This window comes from Hibiscus syriacus, unplaced genomic scaffold (genome assembly GCF_006381635.1).
Source record: "Hibiscus syriacus cultivar Baekdansim isolate YM2019G1 unplaced genomic scaffold, ASM638163v2 tig00116970_pilon, whole genome shotgun sequence".
In the NCBI taxonomy this organism is placed as follows: domain Eukaryota; kingdom Viridiplantae; phylum Streptophyta; class Magnoliopsida; order Malvales; family Malvaceae; genus Hibiscus; species Hibiscus syriacus.
The window spans coordinates 359,965-385,833 of record NW_024063494.1 but is presented as its reverse complement, the minus strand read 5'-3'; the positions used below and the strand labels follow the sequence as shown (position 1 = coordinate 385,833).

Here is a 25,869-nt window from a genome sequence, read left to right as displayed (position 1 = left end):
CTGAAATGGAATAAAGCTCTTACCTTTCTTAAGATGCTATAGGAGAGTTTTTGAATGGATGAAGAAGAAGACAAAAAGAAGTGTGAAAATGAGATATGAAGTGGGAGTTTTCAGACGTGAAGTCATCAAGTTTTAATGGATTTCAGCCTTTGAAATCTTGAATGGTATAATCACATTTTTTGTCGCTCCAGTTTTATCCTTACTTTAAAACTTTCCTTTTTGACACATGTTGGGCCAAACCAAGCTCAAACCCAAAGCTAACTTGGTCCAAGCTTCTCCATGAGGCTAAAGGATTTATTTAAGCACACTCGGGTTAATCCGAAACTACTAATCTGAGATTCGAGCATTACAGTACCCGGAGGTTGTTAACAATGTCATCATCATCATGATTGTTCTCGTATAGATTATCATAAACATTAAAACAACCTTACTTTCATGATAAAATTATAACCACCAACAACCTAACTACATAAAAGAATGAAAAATGTATTCTTACTTGACATGAAGTTTTGTAAGATTGCCCAAAGTAGTCGGAATAAATACGATTAAATCATTCAAGTAAAGATTACTCAACAATCACACCCCCAACCAATATGTGATTTCTATAAATAAAAAATCTTAAACAGAATATATTAATCCCAAAATCAGAAACTTGAAATGCTGTCATTCTACAAATTTATTGATAGTAAAAAACAATAGTCAAATTTGAAAGTTGTTTTCTATCTACCGAGTAATCATTTTCATAATATATATATATATATATATATATATATATATATATATATATATATGCTATTGCTTTAATAATAGTTTAGTCTATTCCATGTGCTATAATTCACCCAAACACGATATTATCTGCTTGAAAATTATACTCTCAAAAATCAAATATCACCTAATGAAAGATTCAAGCATAAACAAACAAATCCGTTCCCGGAAATATTTGGCTTTAAATTTAAATAACCAAGTTTAGCCTTATGATATATATATATATATACAGGGCCGTGGTTGGGGGGCGCAAACTGCGCGACCGCGCAGGGCCCCCAAAAAAGCCCCAAAAAATATATATATATATAGTGGCGTTTTACCAATAAACGCCACTATAGATGGACCTATTGCGACATATTTTTAAAAAAACGTCACTATTATTGCGGTTTTATGGATAAAACGCCATTATAGATGGATTTATTGCGTCGTTTGTCAAGAAAACGCCACTATTATTGCCCCAAAATCGAATATATCTAGAAAATAGGGGCCCCGAAAACCCTGTCACGGCCCTGTATATAAATATATATATATATATATATATATATATATATATATATGTATATAATTTGCAACCCCATGATAAGGGCACATCACTGCCACACATAATAGGCAAACTATTTCTGTAACTCAAACTCAAATCATTCCCCGAGAGTCGATAGGTCAAACGTTGAATAAGCATGGCATTCGAATTATAAGCTGTGAAATAAATCCTCAAAATAAAATTTTCAAGTATCATCGCATTTAAAATCAAACCATATGAATTTATTTTTATAGTTAGGCAGTAAATCATATTAGCAAAATAGAACCTGAATCGTTTAACCTAACAACACAACTAATAACTCTAACCAGTTCAATGTATTTGTTGGAGTTAAGACATATGTATTGATTTAGTATAAAATATAAAGTAACAGTAAACATTTTAGACATACTTTAAAAAATATTGTTATATATTATTTTCGATCAATATAATACTATGGTTTCTACTATAATATTATTAAAGATCGACACAAATTATTTCAATCAAATATTAAGGATTAATCAAACTAGAATAAATATACTATCATTATCTGGATAACGAATGCAGTGCACTGACATATCAAATATGAAATATACTTGTATGGTATTGTGATGTATTGGTAGGATTGGAAATCGAATCTTTATTATGCAAAACCTTGAATGAAGAATCAGGGATGATAAATCTGATATTCGATATAAATAAATTATTGCTTTTGAACAAGCCGTGCTGATAACATGTTATGAAATAATTTAAACAAAGCAATAAGAATAACATGAAGAAGAAAAGATATAAAAATAACAAGAGAGAGAGATCTGTATTATTATCATCTCGATATGAGTTGTGTACGAATAAACGTAAAGAGTAGATATCATATAGAACTCTAACTCTAATAGATATTAAAGACCTAATAATAAAGTATATTAAAACTCTATCTTATAGATAGAGATAAAAGATAGAAATAGGCATCCACATAAAAAAATGTTCATTTTGGATAGAATATTAAACATTAAAAAAAGGCTTACGTAATAATTAAATGGTAATTTTTTTATTATTATTTAATGCTGAATTTAAAATTTCTTGAAATATTTACTAGTGATGTAAACCTGAGGCTTCCTCTAGCTCTTGAATCATTTGGGGATTAGTTTGCAGTTTCTTATTCTCTTGAAAAAAACAACTCTGTTTTGCAGTAAGAGAATCATGTACAACTCAAGGTCCATCATCTCCATCTCCAATCAAATTACAAATATCGGAACACTCCACCAAGCTACACATGAAAAAAATAGTCTTCATAAGTAGAATGAACTTATTGGACCAGGACATGGACAAAATGATCATCCAAAGGACGATTCAACTATGATGCATGTATACTCTGCAAACAGTTGTTGATATAGGCAGCTGTTCTTTCATTCTTATAATAATGGTGATGCTGGTATTAGTACATACATTCAATGCCAATATGAGGAACGAAGAAATCGTACCAGTACTTTCGACTTCGAAACCCTTCCTTGAAAACCACCAACGGTCTGCGGAGAATGAAACAGACGATCAATTTTTTCTCAAAAGTAATATTTTTAATCCAGGACACAAGTAGTTTAAGCAAATATGAGATGCATCATTGGAAAGAATTATCAAGCACCTTCTTATATTAAAAGGACCTTCTCCAGGAGAACCGTCACCACCTCTAATGCAAGTGGTGACACATTTGATGGTGCATGACTCGGCTTTCCTCGACTTTGGTCGCTGGATCCTCGGCTTCTTGCAATCTTTCGCTGATGAGCACTCTCCGGAAAGTGTCTGGGGTATGTTAGACAGTGTTTCCAAGTCTTGGGGTACCTCGGCAGGAGCAGCTGCAGGGACTAAAACAGCCGCCGTTGCCGCAAGGAAGCTACCTGCAAGAATACATCGGCGGCTGAATCTGTTGAGGTCGCTACTACTTTTGCTAGAAATGTTGCTGCTGTTGCTGTTGCTGTTGAAGCAATACAAAGAATTTTGGACACAAAAAGCTGCAGCAGGGCCATAAATTAGCATTATGGTTATTGTGTAGCTTTTTCTTGCTCATCAATTCTATTTCTTCAATTTCAGCAGGGCTAATGAATACAAGAGATTTCACATTTTCCTTATCTCTTGAGCTATATTTTCATGTTTCTGGTGGTCCTTGCTGGGAGAATTATCCTGTGTCACTTTGTTATCCACGTGTTGACCTTTTTTTTGTGGCTGGCCTGTAATCAGCACACAAAGGTCCATCCATTTAAAGTATAAAATTTGCATCGAAGTCACAGGAACTGAACGTGAGCATGGGCCCAAAGCAAAAAAACAGCATCATTCTTCAAGCGCTTTGTTCATTCAGTAGCATATGAAATATGAATAATGAAAAATGTATGCATGCATGTATGTATGTATGTATGCATGCATGCATGCATGTATGTATGTATGTATGCATTCATGCATGCATGTATGTGTTTTAATAATTAATGTATTTAGGTGTTGATAGAAAATTTTATTTATTGAATATTTAAATGATAAATTTGTCGTTGTTAATATCACGAAGGTATAAAAATTTTGCTTAAATATTCGATTGATTTAGGGAAGACTTCCAAACCTATGGAATGCCCTTTCCGAGGATTACTCGAGTAAAATTACTCTGACATGATTAGTAATTATTTGTTAGGTTAGTTAAATGTATTTTAATTTGCTTTTATTAACTTTTGCTGAATTTATAATTTTAATATTTTGAATTATGTCCATTTTTTTCACATGATTAATTTTTTAATATATACAGATGTACATTTTTTTCTTTATTTAACGTTTTGTTCTTTTACGTTTCCTATTTATTTATGTTTAATTTTTTTAGTTATTTTTCGTGAGTGATATCCTCTTTGTTCTTTGTATATGTTATTTATTTTTATCGCATTTTTATTTCACGCATTCATTTTTTTTTCTTTAAAATTTTAAAGGTAATGTTGTCTTATATTGTGGGTTAACGAAATTATGTACAATATCATTGGATTTTAATTTATGTTAATTCACATAATAAAATAACATCTTTTTAAATAATATCGAGTGAATTAAGCAATTTTATTGAGTCAAGTATTTTCAAAAGAATGAAATTCACTCTTACCAAAATTTATAAAAATAGAAAGGATCGTAATTTAAATTTTGAATTTGAATTTACAAAATTCCGCTATTTAGAAAACGTATAATCTAATATACTAATTTTGAACGTTGTGAGAATACTCACCCTTCCCCGCACATAACCAATCCTCGAACCATATAAAATAAATCTTTGGTAAACACGTACAAATATATAACACAACCATTTCAAAATCTCGTACAGGAAAAACATCAGCATAAAGAAATAGCACTTTATCACGTATTGAAGTAGGTAAATATATAACCATAATTTCTCAATATTGGGGATAAAAAAGAATTGGAACTAAGCTCCCTCATTCCCAACATAAAGAAGGCATTCTACAAAATGGGAAAAACATAATAACCAAAAATTAAAAAATAATAAGAAAAGGAATCGAAACTAATGCCATGCCCCTCATTCCCAGCATTCCTCTGCGAGGAAGCAATTTCGAAAGGTTTTGAACAATTATAAAACGTTAGCCACCAAAGGGATGACAATGAATACCAAAAACAAACATAATAACCTAACATCTATAATTTGAACTCCGAGGCCACTGTTGCAGGCTGATCGGATCTTCTAACTTATTAGCTTCTGGGGATCGGGATCCGGTCACGGGTTCCATGAATGATAATATTATGCCGTAACAAGACATCACTAATCAATCTGTTTGCAGAGTATCGTATGCCTATAACCCCTTCTGACCTTCTATAGATCCAACACCTTTCCCCATCGGTGCCAAGCTAACCAGTGGAGAAGCACAAAAACTATTCTCTACCTGCCTTTCTTGAAGAGGGGGCATTTTTCATCAAAAACCTCCAAATTTATATTTACAATTTGGTTTTACCCAGAATTACCGGCAACCTCTGCAGCTCTCTGTCTCATCATCTCCATCACAGCAGCCCTTCGCCGTGAATCAGACTGCTGTTGAAGCCTCCTCAAATGTTCCTTAAGATCTCTGCATTATTTTTTTTAAGAAATAAAATTATTAGAGCTTTAAGTTTAAATCAATTATAGCACAAACAGAGAAAGAAGTAACATATGGCGGCTCGAGAGGGCGAGAGGCACGTTGATACCTGCACCGTGGTACATGGCATTCAGATTCTTTGCATGCTCGAGCATGAAGTTGCAGTAGATACCACATTTTCTTACAAAGTACACAACCACCAGAAGCACGTCTTTTGCATTGTATTCCATGGCGGAAAAGCCCCTTCACTTTCCGACAGTTTGGGTATTGGCAATGTGGAGAACGACATTGTGATGCATGCACCAAAAGGTCTAGCATTTTCCTCAGCTACAAATTTCAAGAAACAATCCTGTTAGAAGAACAAATCTAAAATATGCCTTATTGACATATTGTCATAAACTCGTATTCCCAACCATCTAGTTGCCAAATCAGAAGGAAAATGATATATTTGGGGAACATTAACACTTTACATACATATTTCAATAGTCATGCACAAAGTGCCAATCAGATCTTCGAGATATCCAGTTAGACAGAGTTCTTAGTCACATGTTCCTATGTTATAAAGCCATTTTCAGACGAACACCATTGCTGGTTTTTGATCTGATGCTTATATATCTAAATATATACACATGGGCAGCAAGAAAAACAGAGAAACATAGATGCATATATGTTTTGATGAGGCTTCCCCGATTAACCACACTCAACTAATCAAAGTTAATATTTTTGTTACAAAAGAGTTCAATAAATTTATTAAAAAAATTACCTGTAGAACCCGTAGTTGCCTAGCTTCCTTATTCTGTGCATCGCGTTCAACCATGGATGGATGATTTGTTAACTTATGAGGATGATCAATGCCCCCATCCTTGTTATAACAGGAGTTGCACACATCATAATCAGGGCAAACTTCGCAGCGCCAACCTTGACCAGTTTCAATGTCCAGCTGACATATGTTACAGGTTGTGACGAATGCAGGGGCAGTGGGATTGTGTAGATGGTAAAGAACCATCATTGACGAATGTTTAGCCCGCCTTAAGGTATCATACTGATAATGATTCCCTTGACAAAGACTCAAAAACGCCTGCCTAGTATCAAAGAATTCACTCTCAAGAATTTCATCTTTATCCTTTGTATCAGTAGGTACATCACTAATTTCAACCTGCAACGGAACAATTTTCCACAAAATTCAATTAGGAAAGAAAAGACAATTTGCATACAGAAGCATAGCATTGGGCACAAATACTTAAAGTAAATTACTGCAATAATCTGAAAAACTTACAGGATAGAGAACATGTTTCTCCCTCTGATTGATAGGATGTTTCTCTCTTTCATCACGCTTCTGCTCTGTTTCATAGCACCTGTGAGGGGATAAAGAAGCAAAGATCAGATCTTATCTAGGACATTTTCTCCTAGTCGACAGAAGCAGACTGAAATAAGATTGAACCCTGCATAGATTCAAACTTGCAAAATAAAAAATAGAAAAACTATAACGGAAATGCTTAACTATGTTAACGAAAGAGAGCACATTCCTTCCTCATATAAATTTGATTCAAAATTAGTGGTTCGTGCAGCAGAATCTTATTCAATTCATAAAAACAAACTGATAGAATAGTTGCATGCAAGAGAATTACAAAAATATAATTCTACGGTCAACACAGACCGACAGATGAGTCAACCATACAAGATAATAATACACAGCTAAATAAAGTAGCAGACATACTTATCACAAATTTGAAAGTTCCTGCATTGGTTGCAGACCCAACGGTTTCCAGATACCATAAGAATACAACAATGAGTGCAACAATGCTGCAAATGAACCATGATAAAATCCTCCTTCATTGGAGAAATGGTCTCCCCAAGCTGAAGTAGAGAAAAATAAGGGGAAAGAGTAGCAACCAGTTAGAACAAAATCGTAGAATAAATAAATAAAAGCAGAAACATTTGAAGGAAAAGAAATTACTTTATGCATCAGTAGCAGATCCTTTGATGCGTTAGAAGAGAGGTCAGACTGACCAGATGCTTTCAGAGTCCTTTTTGTTATGGTCTTTTTTATTGTTCCTTTTTTATTCAGCTTTCTGCCATCTTCTTGACAAAGCTGATTTATAAGATCTTCAGCAGCACCAGGCCAGTAATCACCATCAAAATATGGCAGCCTTGCTGCTGTTACCTTCGCCTTACGTTCACCCATAGTTACAAAGAAATGATCATATAAATTAGTAAGATCAACTATAATGTTTTCCTTGGAAGCTTTCCTTAACATTGCTAAATACCTGAAACAAATCACACATACCATGGAAATTACTAACAATGAATTCATAAAATATAACATGTTAAGCAAAGGAATTGTTTAATATATATATCTTGACTATTTGCCTCACCATTCTCGCAGTTTATCTGATTTTGGTGTTTTCTGAATTTCTGGATGACAATATATGATATAATCTTCACCCTTTAGTGGAGGGCAAGCCCATATATAGCAACTTGTAAAGCCACGCTTCTTGCAATATTCAAGGTATCCAATCTGAAAAATTAAGGTTTAGATCCAATATTTTTTGCAATGATCTCCACTATATAGATACTGATACAATATGTAAAATAAAATTTTTGACAACAATTAAATCAGCAAGCAGAATCCAGTGAAGGTTCAGACTTACAAGGATTTCATGGTAAACAAATGTACGGAGAGCCTCTCCAGTAACTGTTTTAACCTCAGGCCGGAAATACTTCACTGAGTCTAGATATGAAAGATAAACGCGACGCTGATTTGGAAATGCACATTCGGACCCAAATTCTTGAACATACATGCCAAACAAGCATACTTCTACCCCTTCTATCTTCTGAAACAACAAAACTACCTAAAAGAGAAAAACATAACTTGTAAGCATTAGATAATTAAATTTAAAGTGCCACTTTCAGATACAAGAATATCACACAATCTATCCAAAAATGTTAAAAAAAAAGGATGTATTACATTTAATTAGTTAATTTAAATCTCGCATACCTTTGATTTATACGGAAATTCTTGTGGATAATTCTCCTCTTGAAAGATTTCAAGAAACCGTGCCTTTACTTCCAGTTTTTTGTCAACTGATGAAACAACTCTAACTACAAGTGCCTCAGCACCAGGAACCTGTGAAAAATCAAAGAAAAATATGTAAGTTCATTTCCTTGAGAACCAAAAATCTATGAGAAGACACTGGAAGGTTTATGGACCCATGTTGAAGGAATCAGTAAGTTCATGTTCTGCCCTGTAGATGATAAGGTTTGTGGCTATCTGACCTATAACATGCTAAAGATGGAAAAAGTTGGAGAGATCAAATCTCCAGCCAAAAACAGAGAGAAAAAACTCCATGCCAAAATATCAATCTCCAGCAAAAAAAATGCTTCAACTAGTATAACTTCTACGCTTTTTGTTTCTTCAGCATATAATTACGAACAAGCAGCTTATTTGACTATGGTCATCTTTCTTCTTATGTATTTTAGTTTTTTCTTTCTTTTTGTATGTATTTGAATTTCAGCAATACTGAACACCTCTCAATCACATGGAAGTAGCAAAAGGATCCACATATACAACACAGAATCAACAGTCATCATGAGAATATTAATCACCTCATCATAACTTTTTCCTTGAACCTTTGCCCTCTCTTGTCTTTCATGTTTCAGTCTCTTAAATAATCGCTGCTCTATGTGGTCACTGAGGATTGTTCTTGGTAAATCTTTGGCCCCCAGAACAGCACTCTGAGGTAGGGGCTTCCGCTCTCCTTTTTCAACCTCAGAAATATAGCAATTGGGACATGTATATTCAGCTTGCCCGCCATCATTCCTTCTACCATTAAATAAAGCACAAATTTGATGCTGCCAAGCCTCACACTTGTCACATTGAACCCACTGCACAATTTTATTGAATACAAACAAAAGTAAAATAGCAATTGTTAGGGATGACCATGAAACGTGATACAAACCAGAAAGTATGTATTGTATTGTTACTATGTACATACCCATTCTTCAGTCTCTTCATCATTTTTCTTCTTCTCAAGCCTTGCCTTGGGAATGGGAGTTCCATCAACCACAATGCTATCCCCACGAGCGTCATTATGGCATGGAATGCAAAAGTAATGTCGTGTATCACCAGCACCCACCGTGTAGTACTGTGCATTTCGCTTAATGCGACCACCACAGTGGCTGCAATAAATAGGTGGTGGTTCAAAAGTGAGTCTCTCAACTGCACATAACTGACAGGAGTTCTCGCTCATTGAGTGCTCCATTGCTTGATGTTTTTCAGCCTTCGCCTTACTCTGTAAAAGAAATAAAAGAAAAATGATTGTCAACAATATACCATTTCAATCAGTAAGTCCATATTTGGTCTATCAATTAGTAAGCTAGAGTATATGTTCACCTCCAACAGCTTACCAAGGATCTAAATAATACTATGAACAGTGTCTGAAACAAATAACAGCATAACAATAAAGTATACCTGGCCAACCCATTGTCTGAGACCTGTAATATGCTCCCGAACTTGCTCGGGAGTGAAAAGTTCAGTAAGTGACACCCCCTTTATATTTGGTTTCCCAGGCTTGGTTTCAGCTGCACCTTCAGAAGACTGTGTAGCATTTTCTAGTTTAACTGAGTCAGGTTCCTTCTCAATCTTAACATTTTCTTGCTTACGAGGACCACCAAATTCATCGCATGTACTAGGCTCACCGTAAGTCTTCTTGCAAATGTCTTCTAAAACATCCTTCATCTCAGTAATAACAGGACTACCCCTAGCAGAATTCTTGGGGACTTCCGTCTTCATTTCCATAGGCTCGGATTTAACTGGCATACGCTTATCAACATGTCTGTGATCTTGGTGGTGGATATCCTGAGATATGTGAGTTTCAGCAACTACAGAACTTGATAAAAGAGGACCTTCACTTTTAGCAGCAACAGATTGGGAAGATTGATCTCTCTTCATGCGTTTTAGTGAAGGCTGCATGTCTACAGAAGTATCAAATGCTGTAGATGTAGTAGTCGTTCTACTTGAAATGTCTTCACCGTTATGTGTTTTAGTAGATATACCATCCGGAGAAGGCAAAACAGAAGTAGAGTTTAGAGAGGCACGGGCCTTCTGAGCTTGTACAAAATTGTTAACAGGAACGCAAACAGGGCATGTTGAATAACTACAAGCCTTATGATGCCGAATCAATGTCTTGGAGTTGTGACAACGAGGATATGAACATCGAGGTGATTCGCACAGATCCATATGAGACAACAGCTTTCGTACAATAAAGCAATAGCCATCACACTTACCCTCAGAGGCTTTACATCTACGAGCATGGCGAAGTAACAAAAGCCACCTCACTTGATTTCGGAATTGCCTATCATGGCTCCCATTTCCAAATTTAGAGATAGCAACCTTTGAATTTGAAAGATCGGAAGAGCTTTTAGGAACAACCAATGGACTGATAGTAGATGCATCTGCAGATAAATTGTTACATTGAGCTCCGTCCTGCCCCAATATTCTCTGCTGGAAATCCTCTTGGACATGTTGCTCAACTGATATGTTCGCTGGCATTTGAGCTTGCTCTTGTGAGTGTGAGTGCCACTTGCTCTGCACAGCTAATTCCGGCGGTACACCAGCTGAAAGTTTATAATCATTTTGAGATTCTGGAACCAATTGCTGTTGGTGCAATATCTGTTGCATTTGTTGAGAATTTTGTGGTAGCCAGGAATGCATATCCTGCTGACTAGAGATCTCTTCAGCATGGTTCCACTGGAATTGACTCTGCAATTCAGGAAGCTGATATTGTTCAGGAGTTTGTTGATGTAGAACCTCATCATGGCATTCCACTCCAGGTTCATGCTTCACTTGGCTACCTATACCAGATGCCATCTGGGACTGATTATAACCGCTATTACTCAGCAAATTTTGATGCTGCAGATTTTGCTGTTGCTGGGACTGCTGTTGTCGGAACTGACGGGGCCGCTGCTGAAACTGTTGCAGATGATTAGCTTGAAGGATATTGTCTCCCGAAGAAACTGGAGGTTGGAAATTCATCTTTTCAAACTGATCCATGGACTGGGGCTTCATATGAGCAGCACCATGTAAATTCGATTGATTACTTATCAGAGAATCATTTGTTCTGGACATAGACTGCAAATTAACAGGATCAAAGTTCTGAGAATTTGCCATTGATCCAACAGATGTTGCAGGGCAATACAAGTTTCCAGACCCAAAAGAATCAGCAGTGTTCATTCCATATCCATCACCTGACGATCACACACCAAAAATAAAGATTTGCTTTATTTGAGAAAATTGTATGTTTCAATGATAAAATAAATTGCATATTCAGATATATCGTTACTAAATCAAAAAGAAGAGAGACAAAAAATGGGTCAAGAGGTTACCTTGCATCAGGGATCTCTGATGTTGATCAAATTGATGTAGCAAAGGTTTGGGTGAATTAGCAAAACGTGGAGTAGTCTGATATCCCCCAGAAGTTCCTGGTTCATTACCAATTAGCATATTGTTGCCCACCATCCCCAGTGAACCATTTAGGGACCCATTTGAAAACCCAAAAGTTTTCTGCTGCAAGCCAGGCCTGATACCACTACCCATTTGGCTACCAAGGGTGTGCAAAATACGGCTATTTTGACCACCATGTTGCTTTTGCTGCTGTGGCCGAGATGCCATCGATGATTCGACAGTTGAAAGCCCACCAACATTATTGGACTGGTTGTTAATACTATTGTTATTGTTATTACTATTAAATCCAGGAGTGGGGATCATTTGGCTTGCCATTCTTTGCACACCAGTTGATGACATTCCACCAGAAGAGATAAGATAATTTGCAGTTGACTGTTGATGCCCATTAGATAAATTTCCTACAAAATTACCAATATGTTACCCTTGGCAGAAAATGAAATTAAAATATAATTGTAAAAGAAAGTAAGACATAAATTTACCTTCAGATCTCCCAAAGGAACCAATATTCATGCTAGCAGGAGGTAACAGACTTCCTGAATTGGCATTCGTAGGAGCTATGCTTGCATTGGCAGCACTCATAGATGTATCAATAGAAGATGTAACCATGATGCTAGGATTGCTACTGTGTGACAAACCGGGGGTCGGTATCATTGTGCTAATTGTTGCTGATGCCGAATTAACAAGCTGTGCATGTCTTTGGTTGTGCGCATTTCTAGTACCCCTTATTAGTATCTGTAATCGTTGCTCTAAAGTATTCAAATTTGTATAGTCCTCCTAGAAAACAAACTTCAAGTGTTAAAACACAAGGGTGTGGGTTAAGAGAGTTGTAGCGCAGAAATAAATGTGATCAAACGAATGCAAAGTACTGTGCTTCTACAGTGTAGAAGAAACCAAGAAAAAAAAGTGCATAAATATGGATTATTATCAGGTAGACTATGAATAGAAAATAAAAGTTCCACAACTAGAGCTAGAACATTGACAAGTGACCCATGCATTTAAATTTTATATTTTTAAATATACCTCAGGTGACACTTGCCATCGTTCTAACCCTACTAGTGGAAGGTTTTTTCCCATTAGCAGTGTACCAAATAATAGTCCTATACACACACACGCCCGCAAGTGGAATTGAGAAAAAGATCAGTCAAGAAACAGATTTACTCAAAACAGTAATTTGAAAAAAAAAATTAACCTTTGTACGAGCAAACTTAAATAAAGCTTCTTCCAACCGTCCAGCAAAATCCTGAAACTTGATCATTGAGGCCTCGGAAATGGGATGTTGTTGGCGTGATTTTAAAAACTTAATGCTGGCAGCAAAGAGATTATGACAAAGCATTAGTTAACCAAAAATAGTACTACAGGCAAATATAATAACAAAAAATTCTAAGATGGAAATGCCTATCATGAAATATAGATTGATCAGAAATGGAAGCCAAACAGAAAAAACGATTATATGAAATCAACCACAAGAAAATAATATTCCATTGAATATGATTTAAAAATTCATATGCATCAATGTGAATTATAAAGATGGGATCATAATATACATATTCTCCCATGGAACTGAAGTCTTAAGAAGAATGAAAAAACAAGGTTTCTTTTCACATCAGTTTTTCTCGTTGAGTACACATTCTTACATGCCTGCGTGCATGTGCGTGTGTGTAAACAAAGGAGAGAGCTCTCTACAGCTTCAAATTACACTAGAAGGATTCCCTGTTGAACTAGACAATGCCCCCTTAAATTTGCTTAAAGCCTTAAACAACTAAGAATGATGCACACAGCAATGTATATCCCAAAAGAATCAACATCATATGCAAGCTCATAAAATCCTACACAATCAAATAGACAAATATTTCAAAGAAAAGGCATTTTCAGTCTTTCTTCACACAAGAAGCCTCCCTATGAGTCTAAGTGAAATATGACATCTAAATACAATAGTGTTTATGCAGCAACTACAAACAGAACTAACCAAAAAATGCCACCATCTATAACAAAAGAATATTTACTCACATGCAACCTAGCATCCAAACAGCAAATGCACACCACAAACATGCACATGATCTCAGAAAAAGAATATGATGAAACACATATAAATACTGGCATTAAAAGGCACTCAGACAACATTAACTCAAAGCCTAAGGTATATTTTATTTCAAATTTCTCTTTAATTTAAAATGAATCAGTTAGCAGATACAAGCATTTGATATAACACAGAAAACAAAACTATTGTTATCCAAAATCTTACACTTCTCCCCGCATATAGTCACGAGTTCTCATGATGTCAGGATCCATATTCATCATATTATTGGGAGGACCTCCAGTGCCAATAACACCAACAGCACTTGCACCTCCAGCAACCCCTAAATTCTGCATCTGAGAAGGCTGGAGCGGGTTCCCATTTTGCTGGGGTAATCCCCCTTGATTAGGTACCTGTCCAGATACCCGTCCTGACATATGCGCCTGCATATTCATATTTATCTATATTCCTTCTTCGTTTAGGCCTTGTATTAGTAACTACCACTAGAAAAAAACGCATAACTTATTCCAAAATCTCACTGTAAAATCGCACCAGCGACCACCACTCATGCTTCCTTCTTCCCCCCATCTCACTGTCATTCCACATACGTTTTACAGCATATATGTATCTTATGTACCCTGCATATATGTATAAAGGAATATAAAATAAGTTAATCCAAATTTCAATGATTCAATCTCAATTTTAAAAAAATCACATTGTTTAACAACACTGAAACTGAAATTCGCTGATAATGGAAATTTGGGAAACTTCGGTCGATAAGTAAGAAAATCCCCAATTTGGGAATTCCTAGGTGAAAGATGATACTGATTAGTGAATGAAGCACCACGCGATTTAATAAATGAAAAAGAACATTAATTTCCTGAAGCAATCAAGGATAAAATACAAACCCTAAAAAACAAACCGGAAGGGGAAGGTGCAAAGTGAAAGCAGAAGCAAGAACAGGTGTGAAGGGAGCTTCGAGAATTCCGATGGCAAGACCCAGGGTCGCGAGGACGATGACGACGATCGGAAAATAAAAGGGAACAAAACACCGCCTGAATCGCACGTGCGAATAGAAATTTACCCCCAGCGTTCAATGCCGCGAGAGAAAGAAAGGTGAGAAAAAACAATAAACAAACAAAAAAAGATCGAAAAGCGGAAGTACGGAGCGGGTGGAATTATTTTTTCGGGGATTAGGTTTAGGTCTGAAATCGTTTATATAAAAAGGAAAAAATAATAATTGGATAATTAATTATCTTCTTTTCCTTTTTCAAGCTGCGGAAAATAGAAATTTTAAGGTGTGTAAATATTTTTTAAAATTAAAATTTCTTCTCGTTGAGCTTCAAAAATTGTATTGAATTTTTAAATAACAACAAATAATTTTTATTAAAAAATCAATATTTAATAGATAAAATAATCCAATTTTTAAATAAATTAATCTATATTTTAAATTAAATCAAATAATGATTTGAAAACAATATAAATACATCAATACGATTTAAAAATGGTATAAATATGTGAATATGTTAAAATTACATAAGATAAATACTGAACTTTTCAAAATTTAAATAATTATAATATTTTAAATATAATTATAGCTTAAATAAATATAAAAGATAATAAAAGAATAGCATAAATTATTTAACAAATTATTTGAGTCCAAAAACATTGATTATTTATTCAATCTCTTTTGCGTAATTTACTACGCACATAAAATCTTTTTAATATATTGAAATATTTATAATTCGGTTAAATTATTAAATTTATGATGATGATAATAAAAACATTAAATATTAGTGTAACTTTAGGATAAGCTTCACAATTAATTATTATCATAACTTCTTTTTTTTTCGATTTTATTAGCGACGTTCACTTCTTTTTGTAACTGATGAGAACTTTCTTAAAGAGTTGATAGACAAGGAAGCTTTGGTTAGATTTGCATATGATATGGTTTTCACGGCAGGCAAAAGAAGCTAAATTCTGATTGTATTGCACTCATATAAGCAAGAATCCGGTCTACGAGTTCATCATCCTACGCAACTTTTAGCTCTTTCAGCCATGCTGTATGCAGGGGGCATGGATCCAGTTTTCTGGCCACGACCGCCTTCTCAGAGATTGAATAGAACCATCCATTCCTCCACTTGGACTGTGTGAATATGAATATAATGAACTTAGAACCAAACAAATTATGATCTTCATGAAACTGCAATTTTGTTTACCTCTTTAACTGCTGTTGGGAAGTGGGCCACGGCTCGAGAATAAGCGCATAACCTGTCCTCCATAGCTTTTTCGAATGTTATACCTTTCTACGCAACAGCAGCAGCAGCAGCAGATGCAAGTTCTGCGATGAGGCTTGAAACCTGAAAAATTGGAATTCAGTGATAGTTTATACATAACTAGTGGTCCAAACTATATACTATTGACAAGAAAGCAGCACCTCGGAGCGGTATTCGTTCTCTACATCGCCGACAGTTGCCCCGGGATGACAGCTCCAACAAGCATGAACGCGCAAATCCAAATGAGTTTCTCCAACAGCTGCTTCTGAAATGCTTCTTTGTCTAGAACCTGGTCAGAAGGATACTTTTTTCTCAAAATACCTACAAATTTATACCACTTCAGTCGGCTAATTACTAAAACATCCCCGCGGTCGAAAAAATGCATGTTTTACCTTGCAAGAGAGGCCCCCGGCATGCAATCTGGTAGCTATAGCAGATGCCCATTTCCCATAAGCTGCAGTTAAACCTTCAGGATTGGTGTCGGTCTTGCCATCAACAGGAGATTCTCCAAGCTTTGATACTGCAAAATACGCCAGCACCTGCTCTGAATCGTTAAGACCTTTGCTTTGAAGCCATGGCTCCAGCATGCCAGTCTGGAAAAAAAACCAAATCTGCTACATCATCAGCACCCAACGGATGATCAAATCATTTTGAATTGAATCAATTAAGTTGCAAATAAATAGACTGAAACACATGACATTTACAGAGGAAATAATAAAACGAAAAATTCCCCAAATCACGTAGGAAAGCTATGTAATGATGCTCAATTTTCATCCAGTGGCTTAGAGAAACTGAGAAAGTTAAGTGAAATACACATAAAGTTCCAAACTTCATTGGATCATTTACCTGTTTCATAAGGAATTAAAAACAAGGGATTTCATATTCCTGGTACAAACCAAGATGGGGCCTTCAAAATCAAGGGGCACAGGTTCACCTCTCTTCACCAGCAAATCATCCCCCTTCTCCATATCTTGCAATGCCTTTCCCACTCTCCCACCGCCCACAATAACTGCCGGCACCACTTTTGCAGCAGCAGCAGCCATTACAATGGAGGTGGACTTGTCTGATCTAAAAAAGCGTGTAGGTGCGAAAAGAGTGAGTCTTGGAGAAAAGGGTTCGGCTGAATGGGTCCAAAGGAGAGAAGAGCTATATGTGGGTGTGGTCATGACGGTGGGTTAGTGTATTTTTAAGCGAAAAGAGCGAGTTTGGGAGAAAGGGGTTCGGCTGAATGGTCGGCTTTGGAGGCATGGTTGGCTTCGTGTATTTTTAAGCGACAAGAAAGGAAAGGAGGTGACAACAGCCACTCGATTCTTGGGGTGACCTTATCAGTTGTGTGAACTCTATCCATCCATTCCAGATGAAATCACATAGAGGAAGTATGGAAATTGGGAGGTAAGAAACAGTCCCAAGTGCTAGTGCTAGTGCTAGTGCTAGTGCTAGTGCTAGTGTTTATGGCCACACAAAAAGCCTCCTAACATGTTGGACCTGCACCTGTTGGGTTGTCTATCTGGCCCAGTAAGCATACCTATTCTCGGACAAAAACAATTTTTTGATGAAGGCCAAAACATTAACGTCAAGAGTTCATAGAGCCCGAAAAATCTTCTTGTAAGAGTACAATTAACTCCACAGGAACAACCGGAAACTTAAGGCACACATGTGAACTCCTATCTACCAATTCCACCATAACGTCAGTCGTTCGATTTTTGAAGGACATGTTGTAAACGCACCATCCAATTTCTACGCAACAATTCTGCAATATGGTTCAGGATTGTGTTTCTATTATTACCAATTTTGACTTGCTGTAACATAGTCATGACCTCCAAGTTGTCAACTTCAACAATAACTTGAATGTTCCACAGATGCCAATGAACTTCGCAAACCCCATTTGCCACACACTCACATGTTTCCTCAGGACACCACCGCACGATGAAAGCCCGGATTCACGATGTCGAACCCCATTAGAATTGATTTTCAACCAGCCTACCGGAGGGCAACGCCACACTCATGATCTAGCACTGACGCAACTGGTAACCCCGATGAATTTGTTCCATCACTAACGCCCTACATATCAGCTCAACAAGTTGTCTGCGTTTAACCAAATTGGGTAAAGAGTCTACCTCGAGTGCATCAAACGTAATCGCATTGCGGTGCAACCAAATATTCCAAACGACGGTTCTAAACATAATATCCCAATTCTCCGATTAAGAGATGAACTCTTTCGCTTCCCCAAGATTCATTGTTATCCAGTCATGAATGTCCATACCAAGGAACTCACCCAATTTTGCAGGCTTAAACATTGCAGACCAGACTGAGACGATCGACGAGCATAACCGCATCAAATGGTTTCGATCTTCCACGGAAGCGTTGCATAAAGAATAACTATTGCCTGATGAAAAATGTCTCCTAACACGCTCGAAATTCGTCATCACCTGATCACGACCGATCAACCACAAGAACATCTTTACCTTTTGAAGACCTCGAGACTTGCTGATCGTAGTCCAAATGGCCTCCCGGAGCCGAGCACCTCATCATCAAGACTCTCATAGACAGATTAAATAAACATCGATCCTCACGAAGACACCAACCCACCTCGTCCTCATCGAGCTATGACAATGGTCCCTTTTTGGCAGCTAATTCAACAAAATTGTGAGAGGGAGAAACGGTTCGATAGGGTTCCACTTCCAATTCCCCTCCCCGTCAACCATGTCTGCTACCGTCAAACGATGCAAACCGAGCACGCCAACTGGCGTTACATGGTTGATTAAAGGACCACAATCCTCAAGCCATGCATCAAAACAAAAGTCCACAAATTGACCATTACCCACACACCTACTAATATGTTGTCGAACGTCTGCCCAAACACACGATAACCCTGGCCAAAGTTCGAAACAATTAGCGCGTTGAATCTCGACAGGAATCAAGCCAACACACCGATATTTAGCTCTTAAGAACCTTACCCACAACTGATCTCTTTTGGCTAAAATATTAAACGCAAACTTCAAAAGAAACGCATCATTTTGTCGAGCAGAATCCGAAATCCCAAACCCCCTCTTTAATTATTCAGAATATTTAAGTTTAAAATACAATTATATTAAAAACAATATACATTATGAATATCATTTATAAAAACATACATTATGAATATCCAGGGGGAGGATTTATGTGGCTAAGGAGGTAGCAAATGCATACCCATTTTCTTTAAAAAAGTTATCAAAATACAATGTATTATATTAAGAGGATCAAAATTCTACGCACCCATTTCTTGAGCTTTGTACTCTTTTTACGTGAGTAAGAAATTAATTTTAATTTTTTATTTTAAATTCTTATGTTAAAAATATATTTATTAAAATATTATATATATTTTACCTTTCAGAACAATTCATCATTTCTTCACTTTTTTACTTTTCAATTTCCAAAGTTTCCGTTTTATCTTTTGAATTCAAACCCAACTGTCATGAAACTCAATTGTCAATCCCTTGCCTCATTCTGAACCAACCGCCACGGCACAGTTCATCGGCAATTTTCCGATAAACTTCTCCAGCCAAGTTGCCTGCAAGCTACTGCTTCTTTCTTTTCTTTAGGCTCTTCGTTTGTTCTCTTACCCCCTTAATTTTTCAATAACAAATTTCTTTCAACGGTTGGTTTTCAATTTCCCAACTACAAGAAACATTACATGAAACAAATTTACTTCAACAACTAAACCAACATTACAAGAAACAAATTTACTTCAACAACTACAATTTCCTTCAACTACAATTGTCTTACCATCATTCATCTAAAGACCAAATTTCACCATGAAGTACATTATCCAATAAATAAAGAATACTATCTTATAGAATAAAGCATCTGTCATCTTCTTTGTACGTTTTACAATTTCCTTCGACTGTTGGTTTTCAACTTTCAAAATCCTATTTTCGGTCATCAACATTTCCACTTTAAATTTCAAGTCTTCATCAATACATCCATTATATGGTTAATTGTCTACCTACTGGAAAAAATTACATTGTTCTGCACCATACAAAAAATTAAATTATTAGGCTATTAAAGCATCAATGCACCGATTCTACCAACTGAAAAACAATTCAAAAAACAATTTCTTGCAAAATCAGAACTTACCTCTTTCGGTTGACAACACCCATAAATTTGTTTCTCTTTACTCCATGGCTTATTTGAAATCCAAATGGGAGCTTTTATCCCACAATGACATTCAACGACTATTGAACTGTAATGAGACCTTGAACTTTCACTTGATATCTTTCACTCCCTACCTGCCACCTAGATCACATAAGGACCAAAGAAGGAAAATATTAAAAAATTTACCAAAAAACTCGAATAAAATAAAGATACAAACAAATCTGAGTGCATTGCAAACCATATAAAAATACGCTTATAATAATTAACATGTGTGCTTTACAGGGTTGTACCTTCTGCTCATCTTTCATGTAATACTGTGTGCTCACTCTACTCAATCCCGAACCAAAACCCTGACTAATCCCGTGAACTATCACCACCCCCAACACAAAGCTCCAACGGAACCCTTCACTCATCATTTTCAACCATCTTATTGGTCTTAACATCATCTCTACAAAATCCTTCTTCAGCTTATTCCTTCTCACATGCCTATGCGCTGCATCCTCATAAAGTGGCTTTCTCACCGTTTCTTCTTCTTCTTCCATCATTTCATTGGTAAAAAAAAAGAGTGATTTTTTGATCTGGAATCTATTTTCTTGAATAATACAGTAGTGTGTGTTTTCAATGTAGTTCCGATATATATATATATATATACACAAACATGTTAATTTGTATTTTTCATGCTTATAATAATTAACATGCAGTTATGAACATGCTTATAATAATTAAAATAATATTTTATATCGGATCTTACTGATGTTGTACCCATTCTTGGTTACCGGAGACGCGCTTATTTCATTTTTGCTGGTAAATAACTCAGCCCATTGTGTTTGATTTATTGCAGAGAAGTCGGATGGTAGAAAGCTCACTGCCTTGATATATGATCAGTGCAATTTTTTGTTTATAATTATTTCATGGTTTATTGGTGTGATCTCCACGCTAGTTCTATCTCTCCACAAGTATTTGCATATTGGATTTGCCTTGTTGTGTCTGGTGGTAGGAAATGGTGGTATGGCAATTGCAGATGTGGCCATTGATGCCTGTGCCACACAGCATGCCATAAGCCATCCTTCCCTTGCCTGTGATATGCAGAGCTTGTGTGGGCTGAGCTCTTCTGTTGGAGCATTGTTAGGATTCTCACTTAGTGCCTTTTTTGTTCACCTAGCTGGACTCAAGGTTTACTTCCTACCCACTATTTTAGTAGCTATTAATTGCCATATTCTGACGATTTTTGGATTTATAGACTAATTCAATACTACCAACTCAAACTGGCTTGGCATTTGGTTTAACCATTCCAATTGAATTATTGATCATAAATAGTAGATTCGTTCCTGCCATTTAAGGTGTAAATTTAATTAAATTTAGGAAAAAGGGAACCAAACGCTTGGTGGCATTGAATTTCAATTATCTTAAATCTTTACAGTACTGAAATTTCAGACCAGTTGATATAGTAGACAGTAACAGAGTATTGTAGAAAGGTATTCTGAATTATGTTAAGTGGTGCTATGGTATGCGATGGAGCAAATAGTTGATCAGTGAAATCTTGATTTAACGTTGTAAAAGTATAAAACGATAACTATTGGCCTAAACACTGGTTATCTACTCTGATTTGAAAGCTACTTTATTCAAGGCATGTAAATATGTAATTGCACAGCTTAGTTGAAATGCAGAGTTTCCCCACCTGATAAGAATTTAGAATCTCTGTTTTTATGTCTATCTTTTTCTCTTCTCACACAAGAATGCAGAATCTCTTGTGAACCTTTGCCAATATATCCATAATTGAAGATTTTACTCGATACAGAAATTTCGATTTGAAATCTAGTGATGATGTTATTGATGTTCATGGATCAACTGGTCATATATTTTTAAGCATCCTAATTAGTGTATACCGAGTTTTATGTAGTCCTTGAGAAATATAGATAAAGAATATTGCTAATATTTTTTTAAAAAAAATAAATCAAAACTAATAAGTTTGGTTTTTTTATAAAAAAAATCATTATATCAATTTAAAAATTGAAGTTATAATTTATATAATGAAAATTGAATCAAATAAATGAAATTATTAAAAAAACAAATCAAATTATTTAGTGATAAATGAGATAAGGCGGCTAGTAATTGTTTTGACCGTTGATAGGCGATGGTATGAACAAGTTGATTTTCTTATACGACTGGTTTGTTGCGGCTCACAGATTATCAGCTTTTACAGATTTTGTTCAAAGTTGGATCTCATAAATGGGGATTGAATAAATACAGTGGCAAAATAATTAGTAGCATATTAGTTAATCAGAATACAATCCAACTAAAATCAGAGGCGTGAACCATCTACTCTGCTTTCAGTTGCTTTCCTCCTGCAGCACGCATTAGTGCAAGACCAAGGGATCCCACCATCCCAGCCATATAACCGGCCATGGCTCCATAACTCACACAGATTGGCCAATCCTACCAAGTGAAGGGTAATTGAATGCGTCAGCCAATATCCAACACAAATAAGTCTAATCCCAATGAACCTTCTTGCCCAATAATGATGTAGGGATAGGATACCCTACACCACAAATATGAACGGTATCTTACATACCCGACTAAGAGAAAAAAGGAAAATAACGGTTCAACTCAGAAATTCAGGCTTCTAAAATGTCCGTCATACATTAACAAGGCAACATGAATCAGCAAAGCTGCGCAGACTGAAAGTTTCTGAATACTACTTTAAATGTATTGGGTGCAGAATGTACGGAGACAACAATCCTTTCTCTTCATGGGAGCATGTCACATGGCTATACAGAGTAATGCAGTTCCATCTAAAGTCCCTAAGTGTAATGTCAATGTCATTTGGTCCACATCAGACTAATGATTGACATATATACTAAGATACAGTTGAAGTATAAGATACTCTTCAACTCATCTATGAAATCACACATCTTGAACTCCTCAAGACAAAGATCTTCCACCTCATCCAAAGGAGATGAAATAAACCATACACAATAAAAAACCAAGAATAACATCAACCATGAAAGGATATGCCTGAATGTATCTCATAGCTAAAGTGAACAAAGAAAAATCACATTAGCCACTTCGATAAATCACTCATTGATAAAAATGCCACTCAAATAAGCAAGATTAACATGAACGGAAAGGCATACTTTGATTACCCTAATGTTAGACTGTTAAAAGAGAAAATAGGGTCAGGCATGCCACCAAGAATTTAATGGCAGAATTCAACCATAAAAGGGAAGGGTTCATAGTAGGGGAAAAGTAATAGTGTAAAAAACAAGTATCCAAATTTGAGCACAGGAATGAACACAAATCTCAATGAGAAAGACAAGAACTTAAATTAAATGTGAAAACCAGAATTCTAAGTCACAATGAATCAAGAGGAGGAGATGCTACCTGCCAAGGGCGTTCCCAATCGAGTGGCATAGGCCAAGCACCAAACCAAGCTCCAATGACAGCTCCATGTGCTGGTAGACAAAGCATGAAATCCAAAGGTCCATTCGGCCTAAGAGAATGATACCAAACATCTATATCAGCAGATACTAAAACCCTAGCAAAAACACTGCATTTCAAACAAACATTATCCAGGTAAAAACAACTCCTAGATGGATAAGACATCAGCCTCTTTATATGGATTATCAGATTTTCTATTGAAATGTTCATCTAATACTCCAGTTTATATTGAAAACTAACTATATGAACCCTAAAGCTTTTCTACTAAAAATGGCATGATGTGTAACTTTACTCTCATTTCTTCCTGTGAGCTAACAAATTGCAATAAAGTTCTAACCCCCTTTTTTTCTCCACACACAAAATACACCAAATGGAAGCTAAAACTATAGAGGAAAGCAGCTGCCTGTTGAAAAAGTTATACATGTTTCAAAGAGAGAAGCCAAATGTTTCATCTCTGAGTTGGTATCCAAACTAATAAAGTAATAAGATGGTAAATACAAAAGTTGTTACCAATAGCAAGTCTAATCTACCTTGAAAAATGAACAAACACATAAAAAAAGACACATAATGCCCATGGGAAAAGGCGGAGCCAGCATTTACACAAGCTGTAGGCAAAAGAAACACAAGGTGTACATGCAAGTCAGCATCTAAAAGAAACACTTACTTTGTACATGCAAATATGCGATGCCAATCTGTCCAACATGAACCATAAACGCAAGCTGTAGGTACAAACTGTAAAAAACGCACCAAAACATAACTTAGTGCGTGTATGATGAGTAAAGGTTCACATTGCTGGTAATTTTGAAGAACAAAATACAACTAGAAATCCAAATAATTATGTCATAACAGAAACACATCAATACTGAGGATAGCAAATAAGGGGAAAAAAGGCGAGAGCATCAGAACCATGATATACCTTTAGGATTTTATAAAAAAAATTAATTGAAATAAATTTGTAAAAGGAAACATATTGCAACACGATTATGCATTCCCAACACGTAGAAGAGTTGAATTTTAAGCATTCAAAGATGTATGATAATGGTAAAATTTCCTACATGATGTCATAAAATGTAATATAAACAGACAATGGAATTAAAACTTGGAAACTTACAGTCAATGAAGACATCAGAAGAGACCAACTAACTGTCCTTTCAAAGTATCTGCATACAACAATAGAGGAACAAGTTAATGCATGATTTTGCAATAACTTGCTTCTAAACCATAATGAAAACTGAAAAGCAAGGCCAATTGGCTGCCTTGGATAATATTGTCACAATCGTAGTAATGCTAAGGAATAAGGATCACTTACTGCAATCCGACTGGTGCCCCCAAAGCTAGCGCTCCAAGCGCATTTAAAAGAGCTCCTAGAAATCAAAAGACATACAAATTATACAAATATATTGCTGAAAATATAATATTCAAGCGGCATTATCAGCTTAACACTAACCAACAGGAAGTCCCAGCAGACCTCGGCAAATAGCTTTCAAATACTGTAAAAGCCCAAAATAGAAGAGTTTCGTAAAACACTTAAAAAAAGAAATAGTAACAAAAGTTGAATTGAAATTGTTGGCTAACCGAGCACTTCTCCGGTTTCTGTGTACAACAACTGAAAAGAAGGATAACAACCGGGAATTCAATAGCCTAACAAGAAAAACAAATCATTAAAAACAAAAGGAAATTGGAGACAATGTAGAAAGTAAAGAAATTTGAGGGGGTACCCAGATCAAACGAAGAGTGGCGGAGGTATCAGAGATGAGATTGATGAAATAGACATTGTGGGCCACCCAAAATCCAACGGCCAAGGCTAGTCCGCAGCAAACATGGATCGAAAATACTTGGAAATATGATATTGTTGATTGGAAACTCTTCTCCTTCTTCATTTACCTGTCAGATTTTGTTTTTGAAAGCTCTAATTGGAAAGAAGAAAAAAAAGTTCGACACTTGGAGCCGGCGCCGGGAGGGTTTTCTAATTGCTTCACTGTTAATCTGTTTTTAACTTTTGATCCGACTTTGGTTAAGAAACTAATAAACAAAATCTTGTGATGATGGTTATGTACGGACAGATATATTTTGCATATAGTTAGAGATGGTAACAAGTCGGGTTCGAGCCGGGCATTGGTCTCCCGTCCTCTTCCTGTTTAAAAAACCCTTCTCCGTTTAAAAAATCG

General features: G+C 36.0%; 3 protein-coding genes and 1 pseudogene across 3 annotated transcripts; all 4 read right to left on the bottom strand.

Annotated features, from left to right (window-relative positions):
* Window positions 1–25,697, bottom strand: LOC120191534 (uncharacterized protein C1450.15-like). Its single transcript, XM_039194473.1, has 10 exons — window positions 25,420–25,697; window positions 25,277–25,342; window positions 25,149–25,191; window positions 25,011–25,065; window positions 24,813–24,861; window positions 24,366–24,433; window positions 23,645–23,753; window positions 22,580–22,699; window positions 8,305–8,309; window positions 1–16 (listed from the first exon to the last, which is right to left on the bottom strand). The coding sequence occupies exons 1-8, from the start codon at window positions 25,579–25,581 to the stop codon at window positions 22,583–22,585; spliced, it is 669 nt and encodes a 222-aa protein (XP_039050404.1). The 5' UTR covers window positions 25,582–25,697; the 3' UTR covers window positions 1–16; window positions 8,305–8,309; window positions 22,580–22,582.
* LOC120191535 lies at window positions 2,434–3,493 on the bottom strand. Its single transcript, XM_039194474.1, has 3 exons — window positions 2,919–3,493; window positions 2,761–2,805; window positions 2,434–2,546 (listed from the first exon to the last, which is right to left on the bottom strand). Exons 1-3 carry the CDS (start codon window positions 3,308–3,310, stop codon window positions 2,489–2,491), a joined length of 495 nt encoding a protein of 164 aa, XP_039050405.1. The 5' UTR covers window positions 3,311–3,493; the 3' UTR covers window positions 2,434–2,488.
* On the bottom strand, window positions 4,806–15,062 carry LOC120191533 (histone acetyltransferase HAC1-like). Its single transcript, XM_039194472.1, has 17 exons — window positions 14,762–15,062; window positions 14,082–14,491; window positions 13,029–13,143; window positions 12,319–12,613; window positions 11,761–12,237; window positions 9,848–11,622; window positions 9,372–9,668; window positions 8,983–9,261; window positions 8,375–8,503; window positions 8,028–8,228; window positions 7,752–7,894; window positions 7,334–7,643; window positions 7,094–7,233; window positions 6,653–6,731; window positions 6,140–6,532; window positions 5,486–5,703; window positions 4,806–5,367 (listed from the first exon to the last, which is right to left on the bottom strand). The coding sequence occupies exons 2-17, from the start codon at window positions 14,306–14,308 to the stop codon at window positions 5,253–5,255; spliced, it is 5,193 nt and encodes a 1,730-aa protein (XP_039050403.1). The 5' UTR covers window positions 14,309–14,491; window positions 14,762–15,062; the 3' UTR covers window positions 4,806–5,252.
* LOC120191587 lies at window positions 15,871–17,172 on the bottom strand (annotated as a pseudogene).
* Window positions 25,698–25,869: the final 172 nt, after the last annotated feature.

Coding starts and splice junctions, on each gene's coding strand:
- LOC120191535 (XM_039194474.1), bottom strand. CDS start 3,310: ATGCTAATTTATGGCCCTGCTGCAGCTTTTTGTGTCCAAAATTCTTTG. Junction 2,806..2,918: donor GGTCCTTTTAATATAAGAAG/GTGCTTGATAAT, acceptor CATTCTCCGCAG/ACCGTTGGTGGTTTTCAAGG. Junction 2,547..2,760: donor TTTCGAAGTCGAAAGTACTG/GTACGATTTCTT, acceptor TTTCATGTGTAG/CTTGGTGGAGTGTTCCGATA.
- LOC120191533 (XM_039194472.1), bottom strand. CDS start 14,308: ATGAATATGCAGGCGCATATGTCAGGACGGGTATCTGGACAGGTACCT. Junction 12,614..13,028: donor TTAAGTTTGCTCGTACAAAG/GTTAATTTTTTT, acceptor TTTGTTTTCTAG/GAGGACTATACAAATTTGAA. Junction 11,623..11,760: donor TCAGAGATCCCTGATGCAAG/GTAACCTCTTGA, acceptor TGTGATCGTCAG/GTGATGGATATGGAATGAAC.
- LOC120191534 (XM_039194473.1), bottom strand. CDS start 25,581: ATGAAGAAGGAGAAGAGTTTCCAATCAACAATATCATATTTCCAAGTA. Junction 24,434..24,812: donor TTCTGATGTCTTCATTGACT/GTAAGTTTCCAA, acceptor CGTTTTTTACAG/TTTGTACCTACAGCTTGCGT. Junction 23,754..24,365: donor CGCATATTTGCATGTACAAA/GTAAGTGTTTCT, acceptor TCATTCTCTTAG/GCCGAATGGACCTTTGGATT.